We start from the raw sequence: 19,638 nt of genomic DNA, 5'->3' as shown, positions 1-19,638 counted from the left end.
TGAGAGAGTTTATAGTAGATGTGAGAGAGTTTGATAGAAGGTGTGAGAGAAAAACTGAATTTTGTCTCAAACAGCCCCTCATAGTTACACATGTTTTTGCTAGAGGGTGCTAAGTATTTGAATTAATATAAGCTGTATTTTAATGATAAGTCTATGTTGCAATTTCAAAGGTGGTTGTTGGAGTGAGATATATATATGCAATGTTGATTTGCAAGTTAAAATACATGTTGTTACATAAATGTTATTTTAAACCATGTCCATTGTTTATCTTCTTGTCATAATATATTTACCACTTTGGTTTTACTTTAATGCAGGGGTTTCCTAACACTAAACCCTGCAATAAACAAGGGGACTTTTCATAGTACAAAATTGAGGCTAGCAGGTTTAAAAGGGCATTAGCATTAGATGCACAGTGTATTATTTACTCACCTATTATTAGGTGAGTTAATCTCTATTTATCGCCAGGTAAGTATTTTGGTGGCTCTTTCACAAGTGAGTGAAGGATGGGGGCTGAGATGAATTGGTGACATGTGTGAGTGGAATGCATTCAAGCACTGTATTTGTCAATATAATATCTTAATTCTAATGCAAATTTTATAATAAAAAATCTGTGGTTTTCTTTTCAATAAAATTCACTCCACTTTAGGAAATGAGACACAAAGCTCATCTGCCTTTGCATTGTTCTACTGAAATTAACAAAATTTCAGTATCTAGCACAGGTGAGGACAGGAACTTCAGTCTCCAGAACTTTTCAATGGGAATTCTTAACAAATCCAGCAAAAATCTGATTGCTCCTGCTCCTGCTCCTGCTCCTCTTACTCCTCTGCTTTCTTCTTTCATGACAGTCATGGGGAGCATTTTTGAAAGACAGCCTAATGAGCCAAGGCTAGCTTTTCAGAAAACGGTTAAGGGGTTGGCTATTGCGTGCAGATTTCATATTTTCTCACTCAGAGACTAGGATGCATGATGAATATTTTCAGCCTTTTGGGAGCCATTTCAGCAAAACCGCTGGCAACCCTTAGTTGCTCAGAGGCTACTGAAGCTCTGACAATTAGACAGTAATTTATTTCTTTTTGTCTTCTTTTGTGATAGATAGAAAGTTACAACAATGTTTTTTCAGATTTTTTTTCCTGACAAAGTGGTTCCACCCGTGTGGCGAAATTGCACTAGTCAAAGCTGATGGGGGAAAGTGAAGATAGAGCTTTAGGAAGAGGTAGTTACATCAGGCTCTTCCAACATCCGGCCTGTGGGATATATCCAGTCCTTATGCATTTAGATTTGATTAGGACAAAAATTAATTTCTAGACCAGAATTAAAAACATAACATTCTGTGATTTAAATAAAACTTCCTCTATCGTACATTGCCCAACATTTCTCCTTTGACCATTTGGCATCTCATTTGTCAAACTACATTAACTTTCCCCATGTAGAGGATCCTAGAGTATTTTATTTCCCTGAATATAAAACATCCTTGAAACAGATTCAATTAATAGTTTAATTTTAAGAGATATTCGTCCAACAACATATTGTATAACATGTTTATGAATTGATTTACAATTGTCATAAGACATTAGTTTATGTTTGGATAGTGACTCTCAAACTAGGATTCAGCTCAAAATGATAACTAAATAAGAGCAGTTGCACTGATTTAAAAGAAGATTTATGTGCCATAAAAGTAAAAATTATCCACAAGGAAAAAGGCATGGGTTTAGCTACAATTACAGGCAGCTAAGGGGTCTTAGGGCAAAATCACATCAGGTGTCTTTAACTATTGAGATGTAACTTCCAAACCTTTTCATTGAAATTAAGCAACTCTCTGTACTTGCTCAATAACTTATCACTCATATGGCCTCTCAGCTTGACGTGTTCATTAAAATTAAATATATGTTGAAATCATTTTCTTCTAGATTACAATTTTAATTGTAAATATATACCCTTTTCTTTGCTTGTTCTATGTTGGTTTTGTGCCTCAAAATTTTATGTAATAATAGAAGGATTAATCGATAATCAATAATGTGTGCTTTCTGGTGGGCTAACTCGTAACAGAAACTGAGAATGAGACTCCATTGTGAGAGAAAAATAAAAAAAAGATATCTCAGGAATGTTTGTGAAAAATCCCCGCAGTGCTGATATTAAGTTCAGTCACCTGGACAGCATCCAAGAATCTAACAGCTGCTGTAAGATTAAATACATTTTTATTCACAGGTAGAAATCAGCAAACGAATGAACATATACTGAGAAGCGTATGCGCTTGTCTTGTGGCTGATGACTCAGTCGGAATTCTGCTTCAAGTCTGGTTGCCTCGGCGGAAGATCAGGAGCGACTGTGAGCGACAGGTTCAGCGGGAAATATGTCCTCGTATGCGGGCGGCAGTTCACTGGGCAGCGGGTAGCTGAAGGGGAAGCAGTGGTTGACCTGCGGATCGGAGGACGAGTAGCCCGGTAGCTCCACTGATGGGTGTCCGGCGCTTCGAACCTCCACCCCGCCCTCCTCGAGCACACTGAAGACCGCCAGGTTGATGTAAGACACCGGCTGGAGGTCCGCGCTGAAAGAGTCCCGGCAGAGGATCGCCCCGCTGTCCCGCTGACCGCGCCGGCTGCGCGCAAACTGCGCCGCCTTGTAGCGCTTGATGACCAGCAGGTTGATCAGACCCAGGACACATTCCAGAGTGCTGAGGACCGTGGAGACCACCAGCCCACGCTGGTAGCCCTTCAGCCGCTCGCAGGCGGGGGTCAGGAACATGGACTGGTAACAGTAGTGCGAGTACTTCCGCTCCACCAGAGCCGCCGTGTCTCCGTCAACCACGGCGCCGGAGAAGGCGGTGAGCACCCCGAGCAAAAACACCACTACTCCGAGGAGGAAGAAATTCCTGCAGCCGGGTTTGTCGGTGCAACAGAGCATGGCGGTGCCGAGCAGGACTTGGGCAAACCCCACCAGTATCCCCGAGTAGAAGGCTCCTGCCGCGGCGCCCAGATGGAAGTGGTCCTTCACCGTGGAGCCCAGAGAGACGCACCGTAATCCCACCACAACTTCGCCGAGGGCGCACACGAACAGGAGCGTGTTGGAGAAGACGGTGCACAATCCTTTGCCACTCCACGTCATTATATCCCGCCGGTGCCGCGCTCGACCCTCCGCCCCACTGCCTCATCCTCGCTCCGCTCCTCTGGCAGGGCGCTGACTTCGGGGCATCATCTGCCGGCGACTCCCCCGGTCTAGAGCAGAGGTTCCGCGGCGTCGCTGCCGCATATTATCCAGCGCTTCACACGATCAGATGAATATTTAACCAGCGGCACAGGCTCGTCGATAATCCCGAAATAGCACAGATATCACTTTACTGTGCTGCATCACCAGGACAAAAGTTTGCTTCTCCTGCTGAGAGCAGCTGCAGACTGACGGAGGAGGAAAGGACTCACTGACCACATAAATACAGTCTTTTGACGCAAATTGGTGCACTAGAGACCCGAATATTGACACTTTTCTCCATTCCGGATCAACTGTTGATCCAGCGCAAAATCAAAAGTAGAGTTTTTTTGGACGGAGACTTCTGCTACCCTGAAATAGTTACCATTGGTCACGTGACCCCGTGTGTTTTCTGGAAATCCTCTCAATAACATGAATAATGGAACAGAAAAGATACCGCAATTGGTTCTTACTTACAGCATACAACACTTAATCACGCACACAATCACATGATAAGAGTTGCACAAAACTAGGAGCAATCAGGTTGTAGAGTTAAATTTGCACCTGCCACAGTATTCATTCATTCATTTTATTATATTCATGTTTCGAAGTAAAGGAAAGCATTTTGAAGGTTGACGTGTGTAGTATTTTCATTTGAATATTACTCTGTTGAAGCTTGTGGATTTTCTGTTTGTTTTGTTTTTTTTTAATAAAAAAATTGTTTTTTGATTGTTAAATTATTATTTTGGAAAGGGTCTGGGAAAATGACAGGGTTAGAGCAGAGCTGCAGACAATCTTCGGCAGCTCTGAGACTACAACAGTAACTTTTGTTTAATCTTGATTGTGGTCAAGTTGCACTGATACGGCTCTGCATTGGCAAGCACCTGGAACGCATCCCGCCTACAACATTCTCACAACACGTACCATAGACAAACATTTTCTTTGCCGGTGTAAGCCAAGGTTAACCCAGAAGGCTATGATAATGAGTTAAAATTGGCTCACAAGTTACGGCTGTCACTCTGTGAGTTCTAAACAGTGAGTCCAGTGCTAAAGTGGTTTATTTAAAGTTTTCTGAAGACCACAGCTGGGAATCCAATAAGTAGCTTGATACTCATTGGCATTGTCAAACTTTATATGTAAAACAAAAAAATGCATTAATTTTTACAATATTCAATTTTTAAAATTCAATTATTAACAATAGAAAATTAATTCAAATTAAATGGTATTCCAAATATCTACAGAAACTCTAGAGAGTGCTATTGCCGTTTTTACGTAGGTGAATAGCGAATAATACAACAGAAATACACATCCTTTATCTCTGGTGTTTGACCCTGCCCCCAAATTAAATTCTTCCTTTCAACATAGATATTATTGAATTAAATTATTCAAAATCAAATTTTAATGAAATATTTTCAACATTTTCATTGTTAAATTAAGTCTTTCATTATTGTTACTGCATGAACATCCATATAATCAATTCAAGTTTATGGTGCAAAGGGTCATGCAGCGTCATAACTGTGTGGGAGCAGACATGACTTGCTTTCATTAATTTCCTAGTGTTACATACATCTCATAAGGTTTATGATGCTAAAAGTCCATAATCATCCCAAGTTAGCCTTACATCTCTCCTAGAAGATACTACTATCCAAATTTAATATAGACTTTTAGAGAAATTGTCAATTAATTTGTCGTATTTTAACCATCTTAGTCATGCGACATTGTCAGAAATGAGAGGGTTTATCATCCTATAGTTGGCCTGGAAGTCTAGTCTAGTCTTTGTGGAATAATTTTGTGGCTTCAAATAAACATTGGCTTCCTGTAGAATTTAGAATACAATTTAAAGTTCTCTCCAGCATCTCCATGGACTCTCCCATACTCTCCTCTTTTCTCACTGTATCGTCCTTCACTATTCTCTTCATCCATCTGTCTGGTTTCTGCCTTCTAAAAGGAAGTTTTTCCTTGCCACAGCTCATTGCAGTGTTTTGCTTATTGCTCATTGTGGAATTGCTGGGATCTGTTTTTCCTTTCTCCACTATAGTCTAACTTCAACTGTTAAGTGTCTTGAGATAACTTTGTTATGATAAGACACTTTAAATAAAATTGAATTGAAATAGTACTAATTATAACTAACTAATAATTAACAGGTTATTGCAAACTTTTAATTGATATCATGGAACTAATCACACAGCTGACTAACAACCACTTTCTCCAGAATCTTTGAAATGAAGACAAGATTGGAGATAGGCAATAGTTTATAAGATCCCCTTGGATCAAGACAGGGCTTTTTTGGAGAGGTTTCATTACTGCCACTTTAAAAGACTGAGGGACATAACCTGATTTGACAAGTTGTTTGACATTAGGATCCAAAAGACATGTTGTGGATTTATAGGGGGAAATAACAGAAGGTACTTGTCGAGGACTTAGTGGTAAAAATGAGTCGTAGTATTATTGAAGAACTCAGTCCTCTGCTTCTCTTGAGTTCTGCGCATTTGTTTGATCCTAGGAAGAGTGAAACTTAGAATTAAAACAGTACATTTATTCAAGGTAAAATGATTATTAAAAATTGGCAATATGCAAGACCTCAAGTGCAATGTAATAACTATTCAAAGATGTTCAAATTATTAAAAAATGCCAAAGTCCGAGCACTCGATCCTCTTTTGAGTGCTTCTGCTCTCTAGTGCTGGGTCAGTTAAGATAAAATCAAGTTATTCATTGATTGTCAAACAAGTTGAGGAGACTTTGTTTTTAATTTCAAGTCCGTATGCTAGAACAAGATCTTATGTGTGGTTGAAACAATGAGTCAATGTAAATACTGTGAAAAGCTCAACGAAAGATAAACGAAATGTATGCGAGGAGTTTTATTTAGCAGATATTCATCACAAGCCTGTGCCACAATTATTTCCCATTCACAAACTTTATAGACACAATGATAATTAGACAACTTTAAAAGGGCACGCATGTTTCCAATAACTGGAGCAGAATAAAACATCACATTTAAACGTCCTAAATCTGGGACACACTTAATACTTGGGTGACGTCGTAATCGCGGTAAGAGCTAATCAGGTTGGTCTTGTCCATGTGTAAAGCCATGGTTAAACATTTCTGGGCTGCTTGGCAAAAAGCTGGAAAGGATGAATGGTGTCGTCAATAGAGCAGAAGTTGAAAGAAGACGACGATTGATACCCATTCCTTCCTTCCTTCAAGAAAACTGACATTCATTAAAAAACAAGGTTCTACAGGTCTGTAGCCAACAGACATGACTTTTGGTCAAAAAAAACAAATCACATGTGCCGTTCTAAATAAACTGTGTTGTTAAAGACAGCAAGAGGTGACATCCAAACTCAGTAAGCAAATCAAGAAGCTAATTAAACAATTTACCTTAACCTTACATGTGTAGTTCATGCCATCTGATCAGATGTTGGCAACGAAAGCCCCTACTCTGACAGGTCACTTCCATACTTGCTCTGTAAAGACCGCCCCAAAAACAGCCAGTACTGCTTCCGGATGGTGTCCTTTTGCGCAAGGAGGTCACAGATCTGGAAAAAAAGTTTTATTATAGTGCTGCTTCTTAGCTCTATCTAATATGAAGTGTTCTCAATGTCCTTTTTATTTATATTAAAGAAACATTATAGACACCGTTTGTTGACTGGCTTGCTGACAGTTTCGACTTTACTGTAGTCTTCCTCAGAGATTCAGTTTTCATCTGGAATGATGCGTTTAAAAAAAAAAAAAAAATAAAGAACACCCCAAAGCACACAAACTAGCGGTTTGCAGAATGCTATTAAATTGGAGCAAAAAAATCTGCCATAACAGACAACTACTGGGACAGGGGAAAACTCATTAAAGCAGGAACCAACAAATCCTGAAGATGGATCAAGGAGGCGTGTGAGGGCAACACCATCCACATGGACAAGGGGGCATACTTACTCCCAAACACCTGTGACACCATTCCCTGCCAGCAGCAACAGGGTGAGGAACGGACACAGTTGAGTCGGGAAACTTTGCTTCAAAAGTTTCTCAGCCCCAACAGCTGTTTTTAAAAACACATCGCATTGGAAGAAAACAGAAGCTCTGAGGAAGATTGAAGTATGGTCGAAACTGTCAGCAAGCAGCAGTAATCCCAACATCTTAACCAAAAACAACAACAATAATAATAATAATAATAATAAGAAAACTTTTGTAAGATCTAAGCTATAGTCACGTACTTCTAAAGCTTTTAGTAAAGTTTCCTTTCGTTCCTTGTCTGCATGTTCGTTCTGACTGTTGCTCTCCAGGACATCTTCGTGGCAGTCGTAGATGAAAGCAAGAAGATGTGGTGAACAGTGTGTGTCTTTTAGCTCCAGAGCCTTCTCCAGAAGACCCAGCTGAGTTGACAGGCCTCTATCTTGTAGCATGCTGGAACAAGAGCAACTTTAGTCATAACAATACAAGTTGACAAATGATGATAGACTCATCCATTTTTACTTTTTCTTTTATCTGAAGCTTGATTCAGGAAAGTAAAGTTGTCTGTGTGACTGAAACTGTTTTAAATCACAGATATATGGGGTAACATAAGTTTCAACATTTAAAATGTTAAATTTAACCAAGCAGTATTTTGATGACACCGATATAATTAATACCAGTAAACCAATTTCTTAATTCGTTGATTTTTCTACGGTCTGAAATTGCCACTCCACTTATTTATTTTGTCTAATCTCTTTAACAAACAAACACATCTGACATCTTACCCTTTCAAGTAGTTCCAAACGCTTTCATTGTGTGGTGCCTTCTTTATCTGTGTCAGACAATACCTGAGTGCAAAAAACAAATTCAGAGAAAAATATTGCTGGTGCATCTTCTGTGACTTCTATGATGCGGCTCACAGAGAGGATCATCCCTTTCAAAATTGCCCCAAACCCTATAAGAACAGTGCATGTTCCTCATTTATATATATAGTAACAACTTCAAAACAGAGTCATGATGAGAGAATTGCTGCATCTTGGAGAGGAAGACTTCAATATTGTGAGAGTTGGGTTTTCCCATTAGTTAATTAATTAACTAAGTAACTAAGTAACTAGACCTGTCTGTCTGAGAATGATTTAAATGAATCAACACCACCTAATAATATTAACTCTAATCCAACTCAATGCTCTGGTCAAAGAAGTGGGGTTAAGGATGGCTCTGTGTTTTTCCATTATACACAAGACCACAATCAGATATTAAAACTTTAGAAAGCATTGTCCTTATCTCAAGGTGGTGTGAGACAGACTAAGGTCATTCCGTTTAATTTGCTCTACTGTATCGTCCTCCAGGTACATATTCTGAAATTGTATCCGATTTCCCCAAGTTCTTAAATATCGTGCCTAAATCTGATCAGTTAAATTGTTGGTGACTTTAACATCAACATGGTATATCTTGGCTACACTAAATCCACAACTACACCTCATTAAAGGGCTGCTACCCATTACTCAGTACATCAGTACTTGATATTGTTAACTTCAATAAAATCATCTTCTGTCTAGCAGTCTTTTAAAGTTGCTGTAATAAAACCTCAAATAAAAAGCCCACTCATGATCCAGGCGATCCAATAACCTACAAGCCTATCTTCAATCTTCTCTTTATTTAAGATTTTGAAAATTGTTGCTAGTCAGCTGTGCAAGTATATCCATGTTCACACTCCATTTGAAATCTTTTTTCTCTTTTAGTTTACCACAGCACAGAGACTGCATTGGTAAAAATCATCATTTTTAGAAAGACTAGAAATGAAATTGGTGTAAACTGGGCCAAGTCTTGCCATCAGGCAGACAAAGTTTGTACATTTCAATCTCCCCTCGACAATGCACACCAAAGTTTTCATCTTGGCCTGTTCCTATTCACAATATATAGTGAGTGCTCCCACTAGGCAATTTGATAATAAAACACTACACCTTTTCAATGTGATGCTGATGACACCCAATTGTATTTATCAATGAAACCAGAATAAAGTAACACAAACAGCTAACACAACTGCAATCCTGTGATATATATAAATTCCTGGATGACCCAAAATGTTATTTGGTCCATGGCATCTTACACATTGCAAAACTACCGAGTAGCTATGATCTGCTCTGCAGCTGGTAACTAAGAGGGGTGATCTCATTTATCCTGTGCTAGCCTCTTTACATTGACTTTCAGTAGAATTTAGAATACATTTTAGGTGTTCCCAGTGCTCCACCTCTGCAACTCCCAATCATGCTCCTGGCAGGGTCAGTAGTGTCCAGAGACAGCCATGGAGGGGAAACTGGATAGATTATGGCAGGATGAAGGAAATCATTGATCAAGCAGGATATTTTGTTCTACAGGTTTCTATCTGTTAAAAGGGATGTTTTTTTGTGTTTGTTTTTTCTTTGCCACTGTCACTCATTGCTTCGCTGGGGTCTTTTTTTCACTTCTCTAATATCATGTTATTTAAAATATAAAGATTCTTGATTTTACACTTTAAATAAAATTGAAAAATTCATTTGATTACAATCTGACTTCAGAAACAAAAGTCAAAGCAACTAGCCATCTTTTGATGATTCATTTTAAGGTTCAAGATAGTTTCAATACGTACTCTATTTCTCTTTCCAAAGTGGCAGGATCAGAAAAGCCTGTAGTGTGTGAAATAACAAAGTGTCTCTGGTTCCACGCCGAGTTATTCCTCACATCTTCCTCCAGGAGATTTTCCACAAATTCCAGCTCTTTGTCCCAGAGTTTGTATTCCTGAGAAATAACACAGCTAATTTAAACTCTGGATATCACTCCAATTGAAGAAAACAATGAGGATAATAAAACAAATGTTATTTAGTCAGCCTTGCACATTACTAACGAGCAGGCAGGAACTGAATGGCACTCTTCACTTTGAAGGAGAGGCATACTACCTACCTGGATGACCCACTGTCTGTGCTGCCAAGCGTGGTAGTTTTTCGCGTCTTGGCTGAGAATATCTGCGATGAACTCCAGCTCCTCTGAGGGGTCATTCAGCCACTCAACCACCATACGCCTGTGATGCCTGGCACCCAGAGAAAAAGGGTCAGATAGCAAACTTGAGTGAAAATTGATAGCGTTTAAGTCAAACTAACCAAACTTGATAGTTTTTAGGTTGGTCCTCAATGATGGCAGTGATGTACCTCATTTCCTCCTTCAGGTCCTTGGAAAGAGCTTGTAGTAAAACTCGTCTGTAATGCCTGGCGAGATATTTGAAACAACAATATTTATTTATGCTTTTATACTATGAATACTTCCAACTCTGATCATGCTTGCAGTGAGCTTATTCAATACACATATAAAGAAATCTAATCACTTAAAATAAAATGAAAATGAAATAAAATAAACACTAACAACAGTTCTTGCATGGAATAATGTGAGCACATTTAATGGTCTAAAAAGAATCAGAAAATCAATTGTTGATCATTTCTACTTCAGTCATTTATACCGTTATTATTCTTAAATGGATAGTGCTCACCACACTGTGTAATTTGCAGCATTGAGTTCAATGGCATCCGCAGTCAAGCCAAAAGCTCGTTCACTCTTTTCATCGTTCTTCAGTAAAGCTCGGAAGTAGTCGTACACATCAGAGACTATAGAAGGGAAAAAGAACGCATCACAGTGCGATTTGGACATAATATTCACACCCCACACATTTTAATCAAACATCTTGTTTTTGCTCAGTTTGAACAGGCTTACATTTTTCAGAGTAAGCGATCTTGACAACGGGATTTGGTCCATCGTCCTGAGGAACGGGCTCTAGATCTGCCCATTCTTTCCTATCCCTAGAACACACAATATGCATCAATAATCAGGTATATAAACGTCATTTAAATCAGTCTGACTTAATACAAATAGGTGCCGAATTATTTAATTGTTAAAATGTTGATAGTTGACCGTAAAATATAACGTTTTAGGACTACATAATGCGCATTTGCATCGCAGTCATTATCGGCTTTAGAGTTTTTTTTTACTTGCTTTGGTCCTTTTTATTTCTTATTACAGGTGAACGTATGTCCCCAGCAGTTGGACCAGTTTAATGAGAGAAAAATGTGTGTATATCATATATTCTTCTGTATTATACAAGCTCGGGATCGATCTACCCATTTATCAAGCTACATACTAGAGAATGTTTATTACAGTGATTTCTACATGCAAAAATGTAGCACGGGTTACTTTTATATTATTGTCAGATGCATACACAATACATTACACAGTTTGTAACTTTAATAGCTGTTATATGACGAAAAAACGTTTGTAACATTCGCAGTTGAGTCAGACATGCTGGCAGTTATCGTCACAAACAAGCTAGTCTGTTAGCCAGAGGCGAGCTTTAGGAGGAGAATCGATGAACAATACCTGTAAAATTGATATCTGGTAGGGTCACAGAGCAACTCGTCCTCGTACTCCTTTTCTTCAGTAACTTTTGAAGTTCCATCAAAAACATCGTCGTTAGCAGACATAGCTAAGTTTGTTAGCCAAGATGGCCTGCCCGTGCCCCGGCAGAAAAGGAATGCGTCACTTCCCGTGAATTAATGAAATATCGCTCTGATTAAATTTCTTTTTACATTTGAAATGTTCAGACGTTCCGAGATTAAAATTAAAAATCCAAACCCATGTGCTAACTCGTGCATTTTATAGCAACCTTAAGAATTTATTGTTTTTAAGTGTACATTTTAAACTAAACGTACCTGTTTAAACTAGGCATGCCTATGTATTAGAGATTAGGACTGTCTGCTTTCATTGAATGCCATTGTCACTTTAATGGCAGATACTTTTGATACAGAGCGCACTACCTACCAAGCTTTGAAAATAATGCCACTGCTTCTTGTAGTCGTTTCTTTGGCCTAACACTAGTTGAAGAAAAGTTCAGATGGAAGAAAACCTTTGAGCGGGACTTTATTATCATTTATAACTTGACGATAGAAAAATAAATAAATGCTTCCTATCTGTGACCGTAATATAAATTGTTATCAAAATTATGTGTTGAGCAGAATGAAGAATTAAACAACATGCATAATCATCAACCGATACATGTTTAGGACACTCCATTATTGTTCACACTGAATGGAAGGATTCAACAGGACCTGTGAAATATAAAAATAATCATTCAAATTACAAAGTAAAGCAAATCATTTATGCTTCCTTCTTCTCAGTGATGGCGGCTTTTGAAGTTCACTGGGAGTCGTCCTTGAGATCCAATCCATGTTTCTCTATGTAGCATCTGAAGAGAAAATATTTAAAGTAAAATTAACTTCCAGAAGTGCCCATGGGTCCTATTCATGTTCTCAAACCTCCAATACAGACAAGTTCAGGCCTAATGTACAAAGGAGTTTGTGTAATTCCTACTAAAAATATTCAAACTCAGAAAATGGTTCACTAAAAAAATTCCAGCGTATGAGTCAGTCATATTTAAATAAACCACGAGACCAGAGACTCTTCTCTCCGCGATCATAGAAAAAATGAAATTTGTTACTTTGAAACATTATTGACATGGATTACACAACATTCGGTTCAGACAACCTTCGGTGTAAGTGTTACATCCACGGTTAAATACAAGAATACTGTATGTTGACGATCCGTGGCTTATTTGAAACATCTTCAGATGAAGTTTAGCGAGAATAAAACTGTTACTCAGAAACTTAATCTTAACATCGTCATAAATACTGAGCGCTTTGTCTGATCGTCTTTGAGCTTCAGAGATTTTGTTGATCACCTGCAGAACACGTACATTCTTATTATACTCATCTGACTAGTGTTTACAAATAGTCATCATGTGATGTGTATTAATATAAGTGTGTTTTTAAAGAATGCATCTCTGATCACGCTTGCAGCTTTAGTTTGAAATAACTGACGTGATGTGGTTTCTGCGACTCTCAAAATGAAGATTTTAAGCGAAAACAAGCCTACAATTCCTTCTCTTTTTTCTGAATTGTGTGTAATGCCTGTAGGGAAGTCCAAACTTTTTGATACATTTTTGATACATATGAATTATCTCCAATTCTGTGATGTTGGCAGGAATCTTTAGTTTTTTTTTTATTAGCTGTGGCATGAAGACAAATGCATATGAAAATCTGTTTGGTTTTAAGATAAACACAGTGTGTCTTTCAGCTGCTGGTCTGTGAACTAGGCCTGGTCCCAACAAAAGCAAAAGAAGCCAAACACCTCAACCCCCTGGTCTAGAGTGTCACAAATCCAAAAAAGGTCAATTGATCCAGAACATTTTCTGTCCTCAAAGACAGAAAATCACGCCCTTTTTGCCTGAGGTAATTAAATAGCGTTGAGGAAATATTTTACAAAAAAAGCACATCTTTATGAGATAAATTGATATTTTGTCACAAGACACATTTTACCTTCTTGCAAAGTTATAAAGCGCTTCTTTTCTCTCCTGGAAAGACAAGTGTCTGTCAGCTGGTGATTTCCCAAAAGATTGGACAGCAGGCTGTGAACGGAAAACAAGAGTTTATTGAAAATGGAAAGAAGTATAAACGATATCTAACTTTATTTTATGTTCATGACTGTGTGTTTAAAGGGATAAAACAGATTCTTTAATTTTGACAAGTAAACAAAAATACACATACACAAAAACAGAGTTGTGAATGAATTAAAAAGTAAAACCTTAATGGTAGCGGCAGATTCATAGCAGTAGGCGCTACTTTTAGAGGCCTCAAATGATGTTCCAGAAGCCTCTGCCTGATTTTCATCATTGTTCTCCAGCAGATTGGTAATCGTGGTGTCGACACAATTTGTTTTTGCTGGAAGTTAATAAGATGGTTATTATATGATCAAGCCCATAAATCCATGTGAGGGAGAGCATTAACTTACCCAAGTCTCTGCTGATGACATTCAGAGGAATGTGAGGCAGCACATCCTTCACCTGCTGTGCCATTTTAGCCATACTGCTGTCACCCACTCCCACCCTCTGAACCATAAACCCAAGCCCCATGGATACAGGTCGAACACCTGAGAGGAGAAATCGTTAACACAAACCGGACCTTTTTTTTGTCAAAATACCAGAACTTAAACATCAGCAATAAGAAATGATCACACGAGTCAAAAAAGGTTGATGATGTAATAGAATTTGTTCCAACTAAATAAAATAAAAGGACTAAATAATTCTTAAAAATACTATGCAGTAGGATTCATCTTAAACGGAGACTGCACAACATATTAAAAAAACAGGTTGTATTTTTAAACTCACTTGTGGTGGTTTGTGGCCTTGAGTGTCTTTTTCTCTTGAGGTGTTCAGCTTTGTCAGCTTTTGTTATCTTTGTTGGGATCAGGCCTAGTTCACAGGCCAGCAGCTGGAAAACACACAGTGTTCATCTTAAAACCAAAGAGATTTTCGTATGCATTTGTCTTCATGCCACAGCTAATTAAAATGAAATACTAATGAATGATGCCATCATACAGAATTGGAGATAATGCATTAAAATGTCAATCATGCGGCTCCTCTTGAAAAAGGATGTCAATTTTTTTTTCTGTAAGAGAAAATCTTCTAAAACGTGTTTATGTTTTACTTATCTTTAGGAGAGAAAGACAAAAAGAAAAGAAAACAAGACTTGTTGGAATGACAGTGATCGTCGTCAGTAACAGAGGTTGCTGGTCTAAGAGCGGAAAAATCTTTATACAAGTCAGAAGGCTAACTATGGACATGAGGAAGGTAGGTGTGACCAAAGAGAAAGGACAAGGTGGTCCAAGAAAGTTAATGTTCAAGCACTTTTTATAATAGGTTAAGCTCATTGCATGCATGCGCTTAATAAATTAGTTTTAAAAGTACAATCCACATTAATGATGCCATATCGACAATGTCACAGCAGGGAACCACTACACTGATACAAGTGAAAAACATAATATATCTAGTGAGGCAAAGCAATGCGGAGGGAATGTAGAACGCATGCGTGTACTTTGACCTTGAAACGATTTTAAGTACCTCCTGAACTTTGTTGGCAAACTCTTGCGTGGACTCACTAGCTTGTCTTGACACTGGAGGCAGCCAACTAAAGTAAAAAAAAAATAAGCTTCGGTCACTAAAGTCACATTTACTTCGTGAAAAGATTTTCAAATAAAACATCAGAATTCATTTGGTTATTAAAGACCACAACAAAAACCTTGATTATGGTTTCAATGTGTACTTTGCAGAGGTTTATAAAGATATAAATTATTTACTACCTTACTTGATACACTGTACATGGAGCAAAGAATGTCCACAGAAGCTCAATCAGCCAGCCGGACTCAGGTGTGTTCTGTAGACAGAAAACCCAATGGTCATCAAGCACAAATGACTTCATAAAGCATGCATAAAGAATATTTAACCTGAAGTAGCAACATCAGTTATCTTCTACTTTGCCTCATTCAGAAATACTTCGCAACTTCCATATAGATCAGGTAAATGCAACATGACAGCAGCATCAAACTATTTTAAAACCTCTAGAATAGATTTCAACAGGATTTGCTCTAGTGCTTCCTTCAGCATAATTATTTTACGATAACTCTTGATGGGAATTACAGTAAAGAGGTACTGTATGAGCCTGTTATCATCAAGGTGACTTGTATTCATTGGCTTCATTTATGATATTGAATGCCCTGTTCTTTATAATGAGGCAATCTCGTGAAATACACAAATAGACAAATAGACATCGATTTCAGGCATTTATAATAACAGTGTGATGAAATAATAATAAGAAGCAATTTTCTTTGGCATTACCAATGCAATCAGGGGTCTTGTAACTCGTAAGGCCACTGGCTGAATAGTGTGAGTCAGAGAAAAAGGCCAGGAACTGAAAGAGACAAAAGATTTCCCTTATACAGTAAACTAAATTAATTATGAATGATGCTAATAGAAAAGGTGATCTTGGACTCACGTGAACTTTAAAAGGCCTGCCCGACCATTTGTGGTCTCCTCTTCAGGGAGCAGCAGCAGCGGCGGTGTTCCTTCAGTAGAGCAATATCTCTGAAGAGACTCACCGATGGCTTCATCCCCCGACTGGACTTCCATGAATCCTCTGGCCCAGCACATGAAGCCTGTGGAACCCTGCAGTTGAGGCTTGAGAAGATGTTGTCAATTACTTACTTAATTATTTACCACCATAGCACAGCATCATGTGATACATACATAGTGGTATGCAAAAGTTTGGGCACCTGCTGAGCTTTTGAAGCAGCAACCTAATTTTAACATGTTATACCTTATGGTAACAGAAACATCTCAGTAGTGAAATCATTTTTATTGGTCGAACAGAAACATTTGTAGGTGCATTTAAGCAAAAATAGGAATGTGCATACATTTTGGCACCCTAAAGAAATAATTTCTTTAATATTTAGTAGAGCCTCCTTTTGCTGAAAGAACAGCCTGTAGACCCTACTATAAACACGGACATATTCCTCCATACAAAAGTTCTTCTAGTTTAGTCAGGTTTCTTGGCTTCTGTGCGAAGACGGCCTGCTTCAAATCAATCCATACACTTTCAATGATGTTAAGATGTTTTGTGTCCTTCCATTTCTGCACTACATTTCTGACTGTGGAGACGGACAGTTCAAACCTTCTTCAGTTTATCAACATAAAGTTATGTAATGATACTCTAAGAATTTTGGTCTGGAAAAAACTGAAATGACTACTGGCTCTGTAGAAAATCAAATTGTGTTGCTTTGATCTTCTCTTACAAATGATCATGAAATCTTAGAGGGGTGGCCAAACTTTTGCATACCACTGTACATAAATACTTGTGTTAGCACTATATCTTATTTAGCCAACCTTCGTGTAAACTTACAGTGCAGCAGGAGGTCAGGAGGTTGATGATGTTGTGATCAAACCTTGTCACATGATTGCATATGAAGAGCTTGATAGCTCGGTCTCTAGCGCCAGGATACTTCTGTCTCACGTGCATCCCCAGCATTGAGCACATTACCCGCACAATAAACCTAACAGATGAAAAAAGACATATAACGGACCATGAGGAATGTTAAAACACTAGGACCACAGCAGGTTAATAAGTTTACCAACTTAATGTACTTATTTAAACGTAATGTATTCATTTTATATGCCTGTTCCCTTAAAGTGTTTGACAAACATAATAATTTCGATCTCATCAGTAACCTCTTCTTGTTGACACAATTTTAAGATGTGTGGTTGATTTGGCTATCACAGAGATTTGCATCGTACTCCTTATTTTGGAGGGAAATTATTCTTTACACACAGTACATATTAAGAATCCCCTGTAGCTTCACAAATTTTCTAAAAGCATAATGGTAAAATAAATAAAAGGAATTCATGTTTACCTCCTTAATTATAAAGACCTTGGCTGTAAATCCCCCTTAAAGCATCTCAATGTTACTGCTCTACAATTCATAAGTTACTCTGTCTCACATTATACACATCACATTTAGTCTAAGTTTGTATATTGTAAAATATTTGCATAATAAAATGAGAGATTATTAAACACTCACCTTTTGATAAAACTTTCAGGTAGGGCACAGCTGACTAAGAATACATGAATGCCGATAAAAATCCTTATAAGCATTAAACAAATGCCAATAGGAAAATATATCAGCAACAGCAGGAGAAGAAATCCATCTTTAGGAAACCTGGTTAAAAAAACATTTAAAAAGCCTTAAGACAGTGACAGCAGCTGCGAATTGTAATCAATGATAAACATGCATACTCTGCCTCCTACTGGCTATTTCTGTAATTTACCACCCCAAGGCCTGACCTCTGTGCTGAGAAAGATTAAATTACTGGCCACATACGTAAAGTGGCGGTATGGCCTGACCTTTACAATGCTTAACCTACACCTAGATTTAACAATTTCTTATTCAGCATTGACAGAGGTTGCATTAGAGGGATTTTGAATTCTTGTTAGAAATAGAAGCAATTTTTTTTTTTTTTTTTAAGTGAAAATAAGACATGCATTAGGCTCTGAATTGTAAAAAACGTAAGCATTTTCATTACTTCATTCTGTACTCTCACCATAAAAAAAAAAAAAAAAAAAATCAATATTGTGTTTACAACATTGGCAATAAAATGTTTGGGATATTGCGTCACTTTATCAGTGTATTTTGTGTTAATAGAACAGTGTCCTTACATTCATGCTTAAGCTAAAATATTTTTATATACATGCTTTACCTTCTTATATCATATTTAATTCCCTCAGATCGTTTATTTTCAGATTTAAAAGAAAGACAGATAAGAGGTACAAATATCTTATACCTCCTTATCCTGACACCGTACACGATGCCAGTTCATTTGAAGACTATCTAAAGGGCTCCGTTTTGTAGACTTCTATTCTATTATACTCGATTACAATATACAATACCCATATATTATCAGGTGTATGTAATAATCTATAGCACCGTTTCATAATAAATGACACCTTAGCAAAGCTAGCTCGTTAGCTGCAACAACACATAGTGTACACGTAGTAGGAACGTTAGCTATTCAAAATGTTTACATTGACCTACAACAGGTCTTTCGAGGTACATTAGAGGTTCTAAGAGACAGATTAACTTACCGACGAAAGTCAAACATATCTTCAATCACCGTGGTGTCCATTTTTTTTTTAAGTCGAGCCTTCACTCAGTGGCCACTGCTATGAACACAACCAGGACCTGCTCCCCAAAAATAGGTGAGTCATAACGAACACATCTGTTGAGACCTTAGTGCTCTATGGCTGATCACGGCCAGCTACGGGGAGAGTTTTTGTGCAGCGTCAGGAATAAAAGAATAACCCTGAGGCTAGCTAACAGCTAATGTCAACATAAAACGGCAATGCTAACAGAGCTAAAGCTAACATCCGCGACCAGGCTTTTCAGAATAAAACGATTCTCTTCGAAACGATATTTACGTACGATACGCTTTATTTTTGTTTGAAGTTACTAGCAGAAATAACAAATGAAGACGCGTATTGTGTTTTACAGAGGGATAAAGGCCACAGCCGCCCAATAATTTGAGTAACTAAGACAGGGGTAAAGAGGAGATTGTAGACTCAGATAGCAACATTACATTGAATCAACATTGATACATTGGCAGGCGGATGGTTAGTTTCAACATTGATATCTGATATTGAAACCTACACTGAAAGTGCTCGCTATGATAAACATTGTAACAATGTTAGATTTTCAGTCAATTCTGACATTGAATCAACGTTGTTTCAACTATGTTATTAACAACATTAAAACAACATTACATTTAGAACAATTATAACAATAAATCGACATTGAATCAACGGTATATGCATTACAATAGACACAAACATAACGGCTGCTTTACTGCATAGTATTATGACAAAATGAAGTCCATTATTAGTTTAGTTATTTATAAGGTATTTAGCCAAATAATTCCAAATGACTATATTCATGCATAATAACATCTAAATAAACATAATGAACATAAACAATTTCCTGAACAACGTATTTAATTAAACAATTTGTCCTCTTAGCTCGTTTTTTTCCTTGGTCTTGCAACTCCGCCACTCTCCTCCT

At 37.8% G+C, this 19,638-nt stretch overlaps 3 protein-coding genes across 4 annotated transcripts; all 3 read right to left on the bottom strand.

Annotated features, from left to right (window-relative positions):
• Positions 1 to 2,281: 2,281 nt before the first annotated feature.
• tmem271 (transmembrane protein 271) lies at positions 2,282 to 3,641 on the bottom strand. The gene has a single exon (XM_087799185.1). It carries the CDS (start codon positions 3,100 to 3,102, stop codon positions 2,314 to 2,316), a length of 789 nt encoding a protein of 262 aa, XP_087655311.1. The 5' UTR covers positions 3,103 to 3,641; the 3' UTR covers positions 2,282 to 2,313.
• Positions 3,642 to 5,419: 1,778 nt separating this feature from the next.
• On the bottom strand, positions 5,420 to 11,690 carry fnta (farnesyltransferase, CAAX box, subunit alpha). 2 transcript variants are annotated; one of them, XR_015712860.1, is made up of 10 exons: positions 11,524 to 11,690; positions 10,864 to 10,949; positions 10,643 to 10,757; positions 10,260 to 10,364; positions 10,063 to 10,189; positions 9,752 to 9,900; positions 7,908 to 7,970; positions 7,386 to 7,575; positions 6,559 to 6,716; positions 5,420 to 5,679 (listed from the first exon to the last, which is right to left on the bottom strand). XR_015712860.1 is itself a non-coding variant. In XM_087799399.1 (9 exons), the coding sequence occupies exons 1-9, from the start codon at positions 11,625 to 11,627 to the stop codon at positions 6,615 to 6,617; spliced, it is 1,041 nt and encodes a 346-aa protein (XP_087655525.1). In that variant the 5' UTR covers positions 11,628 to 11,689; the 3' UTR covers positions 6,024 to 6,614. The 2 variants fall into 2 exon arrangements, 1 of the variants encoding a protein (XP_087655525.1); XM_087799399.1 differs by lacking the exon at positions 5,420 to 5,679 and having other exon boundaries at positions 6,024 to 6,716; positions 11,524 to 11,689.
• A 356-nt stretch (positions 11,691 to 12,046) lies between these two features.
• Positions 12,047 to 18,962, bottom strand: aup1 (AUP1 lipid droplet regulating VLDL assembly factor). Its single transcript, XM_087799398.1, has 12 exons — positions 18,669 to 18,962; positions 17,608 to 17,745; positions 16,932 to 17,082; positions 16,029 to 16,210; positions 15,872 to 15,944; positions 15,337 to 15,410; positions 15,098 to 15,164; positions 14,366 to 14,468; positions 13,990 to 14,127; positions 13,783 to 13,919; positions 13,518 to 13,606; positions 12,047 to 12,388 (listed from the first exon to the last, which is right to left on the bottom strand). The coding sequence occupies exons 1-12, from the start codon at positions 18,707 to 18,709 to the stop codon at positions 12,340 to 12,342; spliced, it is 1,242 nt and encodes a 413-aa protein (XP_087655524.1). The 5' UTR covers positions 18,710 to 18,962; the 3' UTR covers positions 12,047 to 12,339.
• Between the last annotated feature and the right edge of the window lie 676 nt (positions 18,963 to 19,638).

The sequence above is a fragment of the Callionymus lyra genome, chromosome 9 (genome assembly GCF_982586985.1).
Source record: "Callionymus lyra chromosome 9, fCalLyr1.hap1.1, whole genome shotgun sequence".
Taxonomy (NCBI): Eukaryota; Metazoa; Chordata; class Actinopteri; order Syngnathiformes; family Callionymidae; genus Callionymus; species Callionymus lyra.
Note: the sequence above shows the minus strand (reverse complement) of the source record. Positions and strands in the feature narration are given on the sequence as shown.

Coding starts and splice junctions, on each gene's coding strand:
- fnta (XM_087799399.1), bottom strand. CDS start 11,627: ATGTCTGCTAACGACGATGTTTTTGATGGAACTTCAAAAGTTACTGAA. Junction 10,190..10,259: donor CCTAAAAACTATCAAGTTTG/GTTAGTTTGACT, acceptor TCTGGGTGCCAG/GCATCACAGGCGTATGGTGG. Junction 7,971..9,751: donor ACTTTGGAAAGAGAAATAGA/GTACGTATTGAA, acceptor TTTTGCACTCAG/GTATTGTCTGACACAGATAA.
- tmem271 (XM_087799185.1), bottom strand. CDS start 3,102: ATGACGTGGAGTGGCAAAGGATTGTGCACCGTCTTCTCCAACACGCTC.
- aup1 (XM_087799398.1), bottom strand. CDS start 18,709: ATGGACACCACGGTGATTGAAGATATGTTTGACTTTCGTCG. Junction 14,469..15,097: donor TTGCCAACAAAGTTCAGGAG/GTACTTAAAATC, acceptor TGTGTTTTCCAG/CTGCTGGCCTGTGAACTAGG. Junction 12,389..13,517: donor CTTTATAACTTTGCAAGAAG/GTAAAATGTGTC, acceptor TTTTCTCTTCAG/ATGCTACATAGAGAAACATG.